Below are 14,165 nucleotides of genomic sequence, written 5' to 3' on the forward strand. Positions count from 1 at the left end.
AGAACATTAACAGTGTCATATTGGATCAGATTAATATTTTATTATCCAGCCCTAGCATCTCTTTATGACAGGACATCTAGATGTGTTTAGTGGGAAAATCTGGGTCCAGGACTTGAACCACATAGTTGGTTATATGGGATCCAGCACCTTAACTACCATGCCACCTGCTGGCCCCTCCATGCAGTTTTCATACTTTTATTTTTACAAATATATTTTTAAAAGTTTATTTCATGCATGAATGAGAGAAACAGAGACAGATATAGCACCTCCAACAGGGTCTTGATGCTGCCATCCATCCCAACTCCAGCCAACCCCAGATCATGAGCATACCTAATCATGAGCATACCTAATGTACTCAGGAAGGTCTCTATTTGGGTCAGCCTCTCAAAGCATCACATTTTACTTCTGCCCCACTGTTGAGCTCCTACATTTATTTAAACGAAGCATAAAAATAATGCTAGTATGCCCAGTTGTGGTGACTGGAGCAATAGGGCACTGCTGAGTGAGTCTGGGACCACTTGGGATGCACGGGTTTGGATCCTGGACCAACCTGAACAGGTTGGGTATGGTGACACATGTTTGTGATCCTTGCTGACTGGGAGGCTGGGTCAGAGGATCTCAAAGGAAAGATCCTGTTAAAAATTCTCTCTCTCTGGACCAGCAGATGGTGTAATGGTTACTTCACTGGACTGCCACATAGTTGACCGTGGTTCAAGTCCCAGACCTGGTGACTTAAAATTCATGTTGGGTGCATTTGTGTGCATGCCCAGGATTCCAAGAGAAGAATGGAGGAGATGGGATTGGCAGTGTGGCCATCCCCCCTGGGTGGAGGATGTGATTTCTTGCTTTATGTCTCTCCAGCAAGCACATGTACCCTATAACAAAAATCGCTCAACAAAACAAAATTCTCTCTCTCTTCTTCCCCACCATTCCTCATGAGGAAAAGAAAATTAGTATGGAAATTGGCTTGCTAAAGTAGCTCCATGTAACATTACAAGGAGGAAGAGTTTTGTTACTTTTATGGTTTCTGGGGGCCAGCAGGTGGTGTGGTGGTTAAAGGCGGTTAAAGGTGGTTAAAGGTGGTTAAAGTTGTATTCCCACATGGCTGACTGTGATTCAAGTCCCAGATCTGATGGCTTGCTTTCTCCCTCTCTCTCTCTCTGTCTTTCTTTGATTGAATTAAAAAATAATAATTAAGTAATTATTAAACTATTAAAATAATAACAAATGGAAATAAATAATTTTTTAAAATGTTATGGTTTCACACACTCATTCTGTAATTCATTGAGTTCATACTATGCCTGGTATTTTGCCAAGGGTATTATGCTGTATTTCTTAAAACAAAATGGAATTAGTGTGTAAGATACTGTTCTTTATTAATTTATCTTGAGTCCTGTGATGCTGAAGTAGCCCTATGATTTGTTTTTATTGTTTGAAAGAAAGAATGAAAGCAGTATCTTTCTTTTTCTCTATAGTATTTGGGAAAGCAATTCAAGCTCTATCACGAATTAGTGATGATCTGTGGCTAGATCCATCTGAAAAAGGTGTAAGTAAGAAAATTAATAGACTATATTTTAAGGAATGAATGATATTTAAAGATCACTGTTCAGAGCCAACCCTGGTGGTTAAGCTGAATCCCACATAACCAACTGTCTAGTTTGAGTCCTGGACTTGATGGCCACAATCCCCTCTCCTCCATTCTCCTCTTGGGATTTTGGGCATGCCCGCACATGCATCCAGTTGCCGTGTCCAAGACTCAAACTGTAGTCAACCATGTGGGAGTCCAGCAACCCAACCACCATGCCACCTGCTGGTCCCTCTTATGTGAACATGTTTAACTGTAATGCTAAACATAATGAGTTCAACCGTCATTTAAAGAAAGTTGATTTCCACCTTAATAGCTCTTATTTTTCCAGCTTGCCTTGAGATCTGTGAATTCTTGTCGGTCAGCATATGGATGTGTCCTGTTCTCGCCTGTATTTTTTGAACAGTATCAATGGTCAACCTCATCAAAAATAGATGATAATGACACAATTGTGAATTTAAATTGCAAAATGGGAATGAAGGTAAATCGTGGCCCTTGTTTTCTCTTGTACCATAGAAATGTTCATTATGCAGGATGTAACATATATTCTATATGTAATAGTTTAAGTTGCATGTGGGACAAGTTTATGAATGTAAGAACACACTTTTTTAAAAGAAAACAAATCAAATAACCAATTAAGTATATACTTTATATAATGTGTTTATGTTACAGTCAATTCTGCTCATCTTTAGATGTCTGACTTCCCTCGAAAGAAATGTAGAGAAGTGCAAAATATTCACCAGATCTGATAAGGAAAAAGTAGTTATTCAGTTCTTCTGCAGGCATGGTAGGTATAATTAAAAGTAGTTTGCATTGGGGCTGGCAGGTGCTGTGGTGGTTAAGGTGCTGGATTCCCACACGGCTGATTCCTACATGGTGGTTCAAGTCCCAGACTTGGAGGCTTGTTTTCTCACTTTCTCTCTCTCTGTCTGATCAAATTAAAATAATAATAATAATAATAATAATAAATAAAATCTAATAAATAATATTTTTAAAGTGGTTTACATTACTAAGCATCTCTTTAACTGAGTTTAATTTGTCTAATAAAAAGATTTTCTTAATGAAAGAAGTAAATTCTGGGGAAAAGTCTTTATTTCATTATAGCTCAGTACTTTGTGTAGCACTAGACAAAGTTAAGTGACCTAGACAGAAAGTAGGACTTTAATTTTTTTTTTTTTTTAGGCTTGGTACCATAGTGCAGTGATTAAGTACTGGGCAGAGGGAGCCAGACCTCAAATAGCTAACCACAGTTCGAAGCCCAAGTCCAGAGGCAACAGATTATGCATATGTGCTCAGGATCCCGGTTGGATGAAGAAATGGAGGGAAATGTTTTCATGTGACCAGTCCCCATTGGAGGGTGCTTTCTCTTTGTCTCCGGCATGCACATGCACATTCAAACCTTAAATATTGGGGGGGGGCAGCAGATGGCATAATGGTGACATCGCTGGACTCCTCGCTGGACTCCCATGTAGTTGACTGCAGTTCAAGTCCCAGACACAGTAGCTTAAAAGAGGGAAAGTGAGAAAGGAAGCCACCAGGTTTAGGACTTGAACCATTGTTGGCCATGTGTAAGTCCAGCGCCTTAACCACCACATCATCTGCTGGCCCCATGTTTTTAAATTTTTATTTTTTATCTTGAAATTATGATGCCGGGTATGTGTGCATGTGTGTCCATAATCTCAAGAGGAGACTGGAGGAGAAGAGATTGTGGCATGGCCATCCCACTAGGGGGTGATTTCTCGCTTTTCATCTGTCTATCTCTCTTTGTCTTTCTGGCAAGGACATGTGCCATATAGCAAAAATCTCTCTTAAATTTTTTTTAAAGTGTGCGTGATTCATTATTATTTAAAGGTTTATTCACTTATTCCATGAGTGAGAGAGACAAAGAGACAGCACTCCCGACAGGGTGATGATGGCTTGATTCATCCGTTTCAAGCAGCCTGGATCATGGGCACACACATATGCCTGGTGTACTCAGGGAAGTCTCCGGATGTGGACTGGCAGTCTCATGTGGGTAAGCCTCGCAGTGCATCATGTTTTACCCCTGTGCCACTGTCCACTTCCAGGACTTTTAAATTTTCATTTGTGTTCTATCAAGGAAAATTATTAAACTGGAACAACTAGAAAAATCTTAGTGCAGAGGTACATCAACCCAAGTTGCTTGAAAAAGGTACAATGAATGTTCTTTGGGCAAAAGATTCAAGGCAGGGAAAGCTGAAGAGGAAAGGCTTTCTGGACAGTGGTGTCACACATGGGTGAGTGTCCAACAGACAGAAATGGGAAGGCATTCTAAGATGAAAGAGCAGTGTGACCAAAGGTACAGGGTGATAGTTTTTAATGTGTGCTGATGAGAAAAAGTAGAAGAAAGTAAGTAGCAAGTAATGGAGTACCAGAGATCGCAAAGAAAGAGGACATTTCTCAGCATGTACATCCTCAGCAACACTAACATTTACTTGATTCAAATGTTTGTGTATAGATAGGAATATGCTTATATCTGCATAGATGATATTTATTTAATTTTGTTTATCATTATTAGGGTTTTTTTTAAACATGTTTTTGCTGTAGCCATGTACACTTGCCAGAGAGACAGAGATAGAAAGAAAAAAAGTGAGAAATCACTCCCAAGGGAGGACGGCCACGCTCCAATCCCTTCTCTTCTAGTCTCCTTTTGGGATTTTGGGCCGCATATATATATGCTCCCAGTGTGAGTTTTAAGTCGGCAGTTTTGGGACTCGAACTACAGTCGACTAAGTGGGAATCAAGTAACATAACCATTACACAATTATTATTAGTTTTCAATTTGCTACATGGCACATGCGCTTACCAGAGAGAGACAGAGAGAAAGAGGGAAGTAAAAAAGTAAGCCACCAGCTCTAGGACTTGAAACATGGTTGGCCATGTGGGAGTCCAGTGCCTTAACCACTGCACCTCCTGCTGTCCCCAGGTCGTTTCTGTTTTTAAATTTTCTTTTTAAAGAATTATTTTAACTTTACTTATTTATTATTATTATTTTTCAATTTCACAAGAGAGAAAGAGAAAAAGGGAGAAAGGAAGCCACCAGGTCCAGGGCTTGAACCATGGTTGTCCATGTGGGAGTCTAGCACCTTTAACTACCATGCCACCTGCTGACCCCGTGTTTTTATTTATTTATTTGTTTGTTTGTTTATTTATTTATTTTTGGAGAGGTTTTTGCTATAGGGTGTGTGCACTTGCCAGAAAGACAGAGAGAGACAGAAAGCAAGAAATCGCCCCCCAGGGGATTTCCACTCCACAATCCCTTCCCTTCCATTCTTCTCTTGGGATCCTGGGCACACATGCACATGCACCTGGCATGAGTTTAAGCCACCAGGTCTGGGACTCAAACCGCAGTTGGCTACACAAGTCCAGCAACATAGCCATTACGCCAACTACTGGTCCCGACCCCATGCTTTTAAATTTTTATCTTTTTTCCTTGAAATTATTATTCCTTATTTACAAATAATCATTGTACATCATTGCAGGGTGCAGTATGGTTCTTCTTTTTTCTTTTTGTATTTTGCCTAAGGGTAGGAGAGAGACAGAGAGAGAAAGTAAGGAAGTACCACCCCTATGGGGCACGGGAAAATCTCTTTTTAGTCTATTTTTTGATATCTTTCTCTTTCTATACCATGCACATCTAGTCCCTATCCCTCCAAAAGTAACTTGAAAATATTTTTTAAAGTAGATATGTCAGCTTTTGAGCTTGTGTGTTTCCAAAACAGCAACCACAGTGATCCTTTTAAAGCAAGTCAGATTATTGCACTCCCATGCTCAAAACTTTCAAAGAGCTCACATTTTACCCAGGGAAAAAGCCAAGGATGTTAGAATGACCTGACCTGACCTAACCTAACCTAACCAAGGTACCCCATGATTCCCAAGCTCCTGCATGCTTTTGCCGCTGGCTCCCTTCCCTGTTGTTTAACTCATTAATTTTCTGTTATCTCTCTCCCCTTGCTAGAATGTGAACTCTAGGAGAACAGAGGTTTTTGTCTGATTTGTTCTCTGTTACTTCCAGCTCCTATAATAGTCCCTGGGTGAGGGACCAGCAGTTGGCATAATGGCCATGTTGCTGGACTCCCATGTAGTTGACCGCGGTTTGAGTCCCAGATCTGGTGGCTTAAACTCACGCCGGGTGCGTGTGCGTGCGTGCCCAAGATCTCAGGAGGAGAATGGAGGAGAAGGGATTGCAGCATGGCCATACCCCCTGGGGGGTGATTTCTCGCTTTCTCTCTCTCTGTCTGGTGAGTGCAAGCGCCCTATAGTAAAAAACCTTTCAAAGAAAAAAGTCCCTGGGTGGTAGATTACAAGAAAAAAAAGCATAAACTATTAGTAGCTACCTTCGAAAGCTGGAGTCTGTTTCTCTACTTTGAATCTCAGCTCATCTTAGACTTCCATTGATACCAGCAGAATACACTGGAAGTGATATCTATGAGTTCCAAGCTTAGGCCTCAAGAAGCCTGTCAGCTTCCACTGTTCCCAGAGAACCTTTCTAGCAGCACAAGAACAACCATGTCATAACCTCCTGGAGGGCTGTAGACCATGTGCTGTGAGGCCTTAGCCATCCCCCAGTTGTTCTGGCTGGAGTCTACACGAGAGAGTGAAGCCATCTAGAAGATCCAGCCACAGCTAAGCCCAGCTTAGTCCAGAGGAAGCACTCTGCAAACTTATGAGAACTAACAAAAGTTTATTATTTTAAGTCACTAAGCATTGGAATGATTTTTTTATGCAGTAAAAGCTAACTAATATACTATAGTCATATTACAGTAGTGCTCAGTAAATGGTAAATATTTATTAAATTAATAAATGCTGTTACTAATTCAGAAAAAAAACAAAAAACAAACAAAAAAAAAACCTTACATAGAGAGACATGTTTCCAGTGAGCCTTTTGGATTCTCACTGCAACATTCTTATGCTGTAGAAAGTTACAGCCCAACTGGATTTTTTTTTTTTTGGAGAGGTTTTCACTATAGGGTGCGTGCGCTCGCCAGACAGAGAGAGACAGAGAGACAGAAAGCGAGAAATCACCCCTCCAGGGGGGATAGTCACGCCGCAATCCCTTCTCCTCCATTCTCCTCTTGGGATCTTGGGCACGTACGCACCCACGCCCGGCTTGAGTTCCAAGCCACCGGGTCCAGGAAGCGAACCACGGTCGACCACGTAGGAATCCAGCGACATAGCCATTATGCTAACTGCTGGTTCCCCCCAACTGGATTTTATTAGATGGATTCTTTCTATAAACTTAGATTAAAATTCTATTTTTTTTTTTTTAACAGTGTAGGCTCAAGAAATCATTACGCTCACTGAGCTATGGTTTCCTCTTTTAAGATTAAGTCCCTATTCCTTAGGACTATTGTGAGGATCGGAGAGAATATATGTAAAATGTACTCTACAGCTCTTGGCTTATAGGGACCAAACCTATTATAGCTCTCCTTCTCTTCCTTTATGGAGAAAAAAACTCATAGATCAGATGTCAAGGTCTAATTGCCAAAAGCTTTATGTAGAAATATTAGCCCTGGATGAAAGGTTCTAAAAAAGAATCATAAAGATACAGTCTGTGGTAGACAATCACTATTTTATGCATGACTTAAGAAACAACAGGTTGCCTATCCCATTTTAGATATTTACATATTTTGGGATTCTCATGTATACATAATGAGATATTTGGGGAATGGGATACAGATCTAATCATGAGGTTTACTTATGTTTTCCATATTTATAGTGTTGTCAGAAAAGTCATGACGTATTTTTGCATAGAAACCCAATACATTTTACACATAGCTTGAAGTTATTTTTATATGATATTTTTTGTATTACTGCATTTTTTTTAGAGGTTTTTTTTTTTTTTTTTGCTATAGGGCATGTGCACTTGCCAGAAAGACAGAGGGAGACAGAGAGACAGAAAGCGAGGACTCACCCCCCCAGGGGGGATGGCCACGCCGCGATTCCTTCTCCTCCATTATTCTCTCAGGATCTTGGGCATGCACGCACACACGCCCGGCGTGAGTTTAAGCCACTGGGTCTAGGACTCAAACCGCGGTCGACTACATGGGAGTCCAACGACATAGCCATTAGGCCAACTGCTGGCCTGACATTTTGACTGTGACCTGTTACAGGAGATCAGGTGTAAAATTCTCCACCTATAGTATCATGTCAGTACTCAAAAAGTTTGGGATTTTGGAGCATTTTGCATTTCGGATTTTCAGATTAAGAACGCTCAATTTACATCTCTATGTGGGTACTCTACGGCCTGATTAATTTGAGGGTGTGACATGTCACATTGTGTCCACTAGGGAGCGATAAACACATTTCATTAAGGAATAGTGCTGCTCCAAGCTATATGCACATGCCAGAGAGTAAATGTGACTTTGGTTTATTATTTGAATTGGGTTGTGAACCCTAAAGACTTTTAAAATGTGTTCATTTTGCACTTAAACGTGCTAAGAACTTGCTTTATCCTTTTTAAGGTATTAAAAGAACTCATAATATATATTTTCAAGAAAGCCGGCCTTTGCAAGTTATTTTTGAAAAGAATATGTGTACTAATACCCTAATGATTCAACCAAGGTAACGAGTTCTCTGTTTTTTTTTTTTTTTTTTTTTTTCTGAATATAGCATGGCTGTAGTGTGAAGAACGATGTCCTCGAACTTTTCAGTTATGTTTTTTTTTAAGCTAAAAGTTGTCAGAGAAATCCCTGTACAGAGTCAAGAGGAAATCTTGAGAAAGATAGGAGATAATAACTGCCTAACGGTGGCAATAATAATTTAATGGCCAAGGGGCCGGCAGGTGGCATGGTAGTTAAAGGGGCTGGACTCCCACATAGCTGACAATGGTTTGCCACCTGCCAGCCCCTGTTTGAGAAAATTTTAATATTTTTGGTGTGAATTAATTTTTTAAAGAATATTTAATTTAATTTATTATTTTATTATTTTTTAATTTGCTATACAGCACATGTGCTCAACAGATGGAGACAGAAAGAGAAAGGGAAAGTTAGAAAGCAAGCCACCAGGCCCTGGGGTGATTTTTATCCTTAATGTTACAGGTTATTTTTTTCTCTAGATAACGAGTGAGGTGTATTTGTCAGAAAACATGCACTGAAATGTTAAGTTCAGCTGTAGCATTAAACATTAATTAGCGGGGACCAGCAGGTGGCATGGTGGTTAAGGTGCTGGATACTCCCACATAACCAACCACAGTTCGAGTCCTGGACCTGATGGCTTGCTTTCGCACTTTCCCTCTATCTCTCTCTCTCTCTCTCCCTTTATGTCTCACTCTGATCAAATTTAAAAAGTGATCATAAATGAACTCACGCTTGGCGTGAGTTCAAGCCACTGGGTTCGGGACTCAAACTGTGGTTGGCTACATGGGAGTCCAGCGACATAGCCATTATGCCAACTGCTGGTCCCTGAACAGCTCTATTTTCTACTGTCTCCCTTTGAAGTATGATCTCAGACCAACTTTTTTTTTTTTAATGTGCATACAAAAACAGAATTAAAGCTATTTTATTCCAGTGTTTTGTTTATGCTGCAGCTTTTACATGTTTTACTAGGGTTATATTTTGCACTTTTCTTGGCCTTCAAATGAAGTTAATTTAAACATTTTAAAACGTAGTAAAAAAATAGCAGTTTACTCATATAAGTACAAGCGTAAGACTTTTGGATAAATTCTTCTTTTTAAAATGTTCGAAATCTTTTTTAAAATTTAATTTATTCATTTATTTACTTTAATTTGATCAGAGAGAGACACAGAAAGAGAGAGAGGGAGAGAGAGAAAGCAAACCGCTAGGTCCAGGACTCAAACCATGGTCGACCATGTGGGAGTGCCCAATGCCTTAATCATCATGCCACCTGCTGGTCCCCTTGGATACATTCTTCTAAACTCAGGACAAATAACCTATTTATGTTCAGATTAAAGATTTGAGTCCCAGTTAATAAAGTTATATCTTTTTGTTTGATTTTCAAATAATGTGAATTCTTTTCATTACATTTTATAGATTGCTTGCTGAAGCAATTGTTCTTTTCTCAAGTCAAGAGGAAGTTACTCTTGCTGTTACTCCACTGAACTTTTGCCTCAAGAGTTCTAATGAGGAATCTAGAGGTAAGAATTATATTGTCATGGTATTTGGATGGATTATCACTTCCTGGCTTTCTTCATTATTAATTGTACAGTAAATATTAGTGGCATCCTTATTCCTGTCTAAAAAGTAGTAAGGTGTAGAATGGTCATTACTTTTTTTTCTATTTTTTTTTTTTCTTTATGACTATAAAGCTCATGTACTCACTGCAGAGAAACAGAGAAAGAGAGGGAAGTTTAGAAGTCACCCCCTGAGGGTGATTGCTATACTGCAGTCCCTTCCCCTCTCCTCCATTCTTCACTCAGGATACACACACACATGCCTGGCATAGTTTTCAAGCCTCTGGATCCTGGACTCAATTGTGCCCTCGCCATGTGGGACCTAGCTGCCTTAACCTCCATGCTATCTGCAACCCCAGGTCATAAAATTTGTTTAAAGAACTGAAGATGTTGGAGACCAACAGGTGGCATAGTGGTTAAAGCGTTGACTCCCACATGGCGGCTGCAGTTGGAGTCCTGGACCTGACAGCCTGAAAAGCACACTGGGTGCATGTGCATGCATGTCCAAAATCCCAAGAGGAGAATGGAGAAGGGATTGCAGCTTGGTCATCCCTCCTGGAAGGTGATTTCTCACTTTTCCTCTGTCTCTTTTTCTCTCTTTGGCGAGTACATGTGCCCTATCCCCCCAAAAAACAAACAAACAAACAAACAAAAAACCACCTATAAACAAACCGAGGATGTCTAACAAAATAAGTAAAACATTCGGCTTTGAAATTCAGGTTGTTTTAAAATTAGTATGGGCCAGCCCTAGTGATTAAGAGAACTGGATAGCTCTCTGGCTCTCTTTCTCTCTGGCAACTAAAAAAAATATGAATAAATAAGTAAGTAAATAAAATTAGTAGAATGGTTACTGAGGGAAACATATTTTTAGTTAAGATATTTAAAAATAATTATTTATTTGGGACCAGCAGTTGGAATAATGACTACGTTGCTGGACTCCCTTGTAGTCAACTGTGGTTCAAGTTCCAGACCCGGTGGCTTGAACTCACACCAGGCACATGTGCATGCGTGTCCAAGATCCCGAGAGAAGAATGGAAGAGAAGGGATTGTGATGTAGTCATCCCCTCTGGGGGGTGATTTCACGCTTTTTGTCTCCCCTTCTGGTGAGCACATGTGCCCTATAGCAAAAGCCTATCAAAAAATTATTTATATATTGTTATTATTTTTTAATTTGCTATAGGGCATGTGCACTTGCCAGAGAGAGTGAGAGGGAGGGAAAGTAAGACAGCAAACCACCAGATCTGGGACTGGAACTGTGGTCAGACATGTGGGAGTCCAGCATCCCAACCACCACATCACCCACTGGCACCTTTAGCTAAGATTTTTATTTTTTTAGAATTATTTTATTTGATTTTATTAATCATTATTACTATTATTTTAATTTGACCAGAGAGAGACAGAGACAGAGAGAAAGGGAAAGTGAGAAAGCAAGATGCCAGGTCCAGGACTTGAACCATGGTTGGCCATGTGGGAGTCCAGGGCACTTAACCACCATGCCACCTTCTGGCTCTTTTAGTTAAGTTTTTTTTTTTTTTTTTTTTTGAGAGGTTTATGCTATAGAGCACGTGCACTTGCCAGAGAGACAGAACCCTCCCAGTGGGATGGCCACACCGCAATCCCTTCTCCTCCATTCTCCTCTCGGGATCTTGGGCATGCACGCACATGAGCCCCGTGTGAGTTTAAGCCACCGAGTTCGGGACTTGAACCACGGTTGACTATATCGGAATCCAGCAACATAGCCATTATGCCAACTGCTGGTCCCTAGTTAAGATTTTTGTGTTTGGCATAGAGAAAAATTAAGAGGTCAGTAATCTGACTGAGATGATTTTTTTAAAGAGAGATTTTTGCTATAGGGTGCGTTCACTAGCTGGAGAGACAGAGAGAGACAGAAAGTGAGGAATTAACCCTGGGGGGATGGCCATGCTGCAGTCCTTTCTCCTCCACTCTCCTCTTGGAATTTTGGGCACACACACAAACACACACATGCCCATTGTGAGTTTCAGGACTCCAGGTTCTGGACTCAAACCCCAGTCGGCCATGTGGGGGTCCAGCAACGTAACCATTATGCCAGCTGCGGGTCCTGAGACCATCTTTCTTCTGTTTTTTGTTTTTATTTTTGCAATAAGGCATGAGCACTTGCCTGGGAGAGGTGGAGAGAGAAGGAGAAAGAGAGAAATTGAGAAATGGTCCCCTGGGGTATGGCTTTGTCACAGTCCCTTCTCATCTGTTCTCCTCTCAAGATTGTGGGTCCCCACGCATATATGCTCAGCGTCTTTTCATCTTTTATAGAAAGATTTTTTGCTTTACATTTGTGCAGTCTCTGGAGATACACACACACACAGAGAAAGTTAGAAATCGCCCCCAAGAGGTTATGGTCACACCGCAATATCTTCTCTATTCTCTCAGAATCTTGGGGACATGCTCACACATGTGTGGCTTGAGTTTTTTTTTTTTTTTTTTAAAGAACTATTTATTTATTTATTTCCATTTGTTCTTGTTATTTTTTTTCTTATTTGACGAGAAAGAGAGAGAGAGAGAGAGAAAGGGAAAGTGAGAAAGCAAGCCACCAGGTCCAAGACTTGAACCATGGTTGGCCATGTGGGAATCCACCACACAACCTGCTGGCCCCGTGGCTTGAGTTTTAAGCCACCAGATCTGGGACTCGAATCACAGTCGACTACATGGGAGTCTAGTGACATAATGACATAACTGTTACGCCATCTGCTGGTCCCTTGTTTTTTTAAAAGCTGCTCAGTCTGGCCTTGACTGGACTCCCATACAGTCAACTACAGTTCCATCCTGGACCCGGTGGCTTAAATTCACGCTGGGCTTGTGTGCGCGTGCATGCCCAAGATCCCAAGAGGAGAATGGAGGAGAAGGGATTGCAGCATGGCCATTCCCCTGGGGGGTGGGTGATTTCTTGTTTTCTGTCTCAGTCTTTCTGGCTAGCACATGTGCCCTATAGCAAAAACCTCTCCAAAAAAAAAAAAAAAGATACTGAAACACTGAATGATATTTAAATATCAAAGATATGAATGAAGAAGAAACCAAAGAATAGATGTGAATCAAAATTGTATATTTATACTTTTCTCATTAAAATTTTTATTAACATCAGATTAATTTAGATAAAAACTCTGATACTTAACATAAACAGTTTGATTTCTGTGAAGTGGAATTGAAGCAGGCCCTACACTGAAGGTTCCAATTTGTCCACGTCCACAACAATGCTTGTTATTGTCTGTCTTTTGGATTTTAGCCATCCTTGTGTGTGTGAAGTAGTGTCTCATTGTGGGTTTGATTTGCATTTCCCTGATGACAAGTGATGTTCAGCATACTTTCCGGTACTTCTTGGTTATTTGCATATCTTCCTCAAAGAAATGTCTGTTTAAATCCTTTGCCCATTTTCACCTGAGTTATTTTATCTTTTGATTGTTCTGTATACTACCCTTTTATCAGAGATATGATTTTGAAATATTTTCTCTTATCCTGTGGGTTATCTTTTTACTTTCTTGTTGGTATCCTTTGAAATATAATTAATTTTCTTTTCTTTTTCTTTCTTTTCCTTTTTTTTTTTTTTATTTTGGAGAGGTTTTTTGCTATAGGGTTCGTGCGTTTGCCAGAAAGACAGAGAGACAGAGAGACAGAAAGGGAGAAATCACCGCCCCCCCCAAGGGGGATGGCCATACCGCAATCTCTTCCCCTCCATTCTCCTCTTGGGATCTTGGGCACGCACATACCTGGCGTGAGTTTAAGCCACCGGGTCTGGGACTCGAACCACGGTCGACTACGTGGGAGTCCAGCAACATAGCCATTACGGTAATTGCTGGTCCTGCAATATAATTAATTTTTTAATTGCTAGAGTACATGTATTTACCAGAGAAAAAGAGAAACAGAAAGGGAGAAAACATCCTTCAATGGGGCACAGTCATGCCGCAATCCCTTCTCCTTGATCCCTCCACCCTATTGGGATTTTAAGCATGCATGCACATGTACCTGGTGTGTTTTTCAAGCTGCTGGGGCCAAGACTTGAACCACAGTTGGTCATGTGAACTCTGTCTCCCTTAACCACTAGGCTACAAGAACAGCCTTAGTTTTTAATTTTGTTAGAGTTCAACTTAATCTGTTTTTATTTTGTTGCAAGTGCTTTTGGTATGCTATTAATTTTTTAAATCACAAAGGATTATATAATAAAGGGTTTAATACTAGTATCTTTGATTATCTTGGAATGTATGTGTAAAGTTCAAAGCATGAAGGTTTGCTGTGAAAATAGTTGCCAAGAAAAATCAAGTCTGCTAATCTCTTCTTTTTTTTAGAATTATTTACTTAATTTTATTTATCATCATTTTTTAAAAAAATTTTGCCATCGGGCATGCACACTCACCAGAGAGAGACAAAGAGAGGGAAAGTGAGAAAGCAAGCCACCAGGTCCAA

At 40.3% G+C, this 14,165-nt stretch overlaps 1 protein-coding gene across 1 annotated transcript in view; it reads left to right on the top strand.

Annotated features, from left to right (window-relative positions):
- The first annotated feature begins 1,426 nt into the window (after positions 1-1,426).
- Positions 1,427-14,165, top strand: part of RAD9B (RAD9 checkpoint clamp component B) — a 30,101-nt gene continuing 17,362 nt past the window's right edge. The window contains exons 1-5 of the mRNA XM_027772205.1: positions 1,427-1,546; positions 1,917-2,066; positions 2,258-2,372; positions 8,068-8,167; positions 9,595-9,698. Of these exons, the coding sequence (XP_027628006.1) occupies positions 1,445-1,546; positions 1,917-2,066; positions 2,258-2,372; positions 8,068-8,167; positions 9,595-9,698 (571 nt within the window). The 5' untranslated portion in view covers positions 1,427-1,444. The remainder of the gene's footprint in view (positions 1,547-1,916; positions 2,067-2,257; positions 2,373-8,067; positions 8,168-9,594; positions 9,699-14,165) is intronic.

This window comes from Tupaia chinensis, unplaced genomic scaffold (assembly GCF_000334495.1).
Source record: "Tupaia chinensis unplaced genomic scaffold, TupChi_1.0 Scaffold000258_1, whole genome shotgun sequence".
Classification (NCBI taxonomy): Eukaryota; Metazoa; Chordata; class Mammalia; order Scandentia; family Tupaiidae; genus Tupaia; species Tupaia belangeri.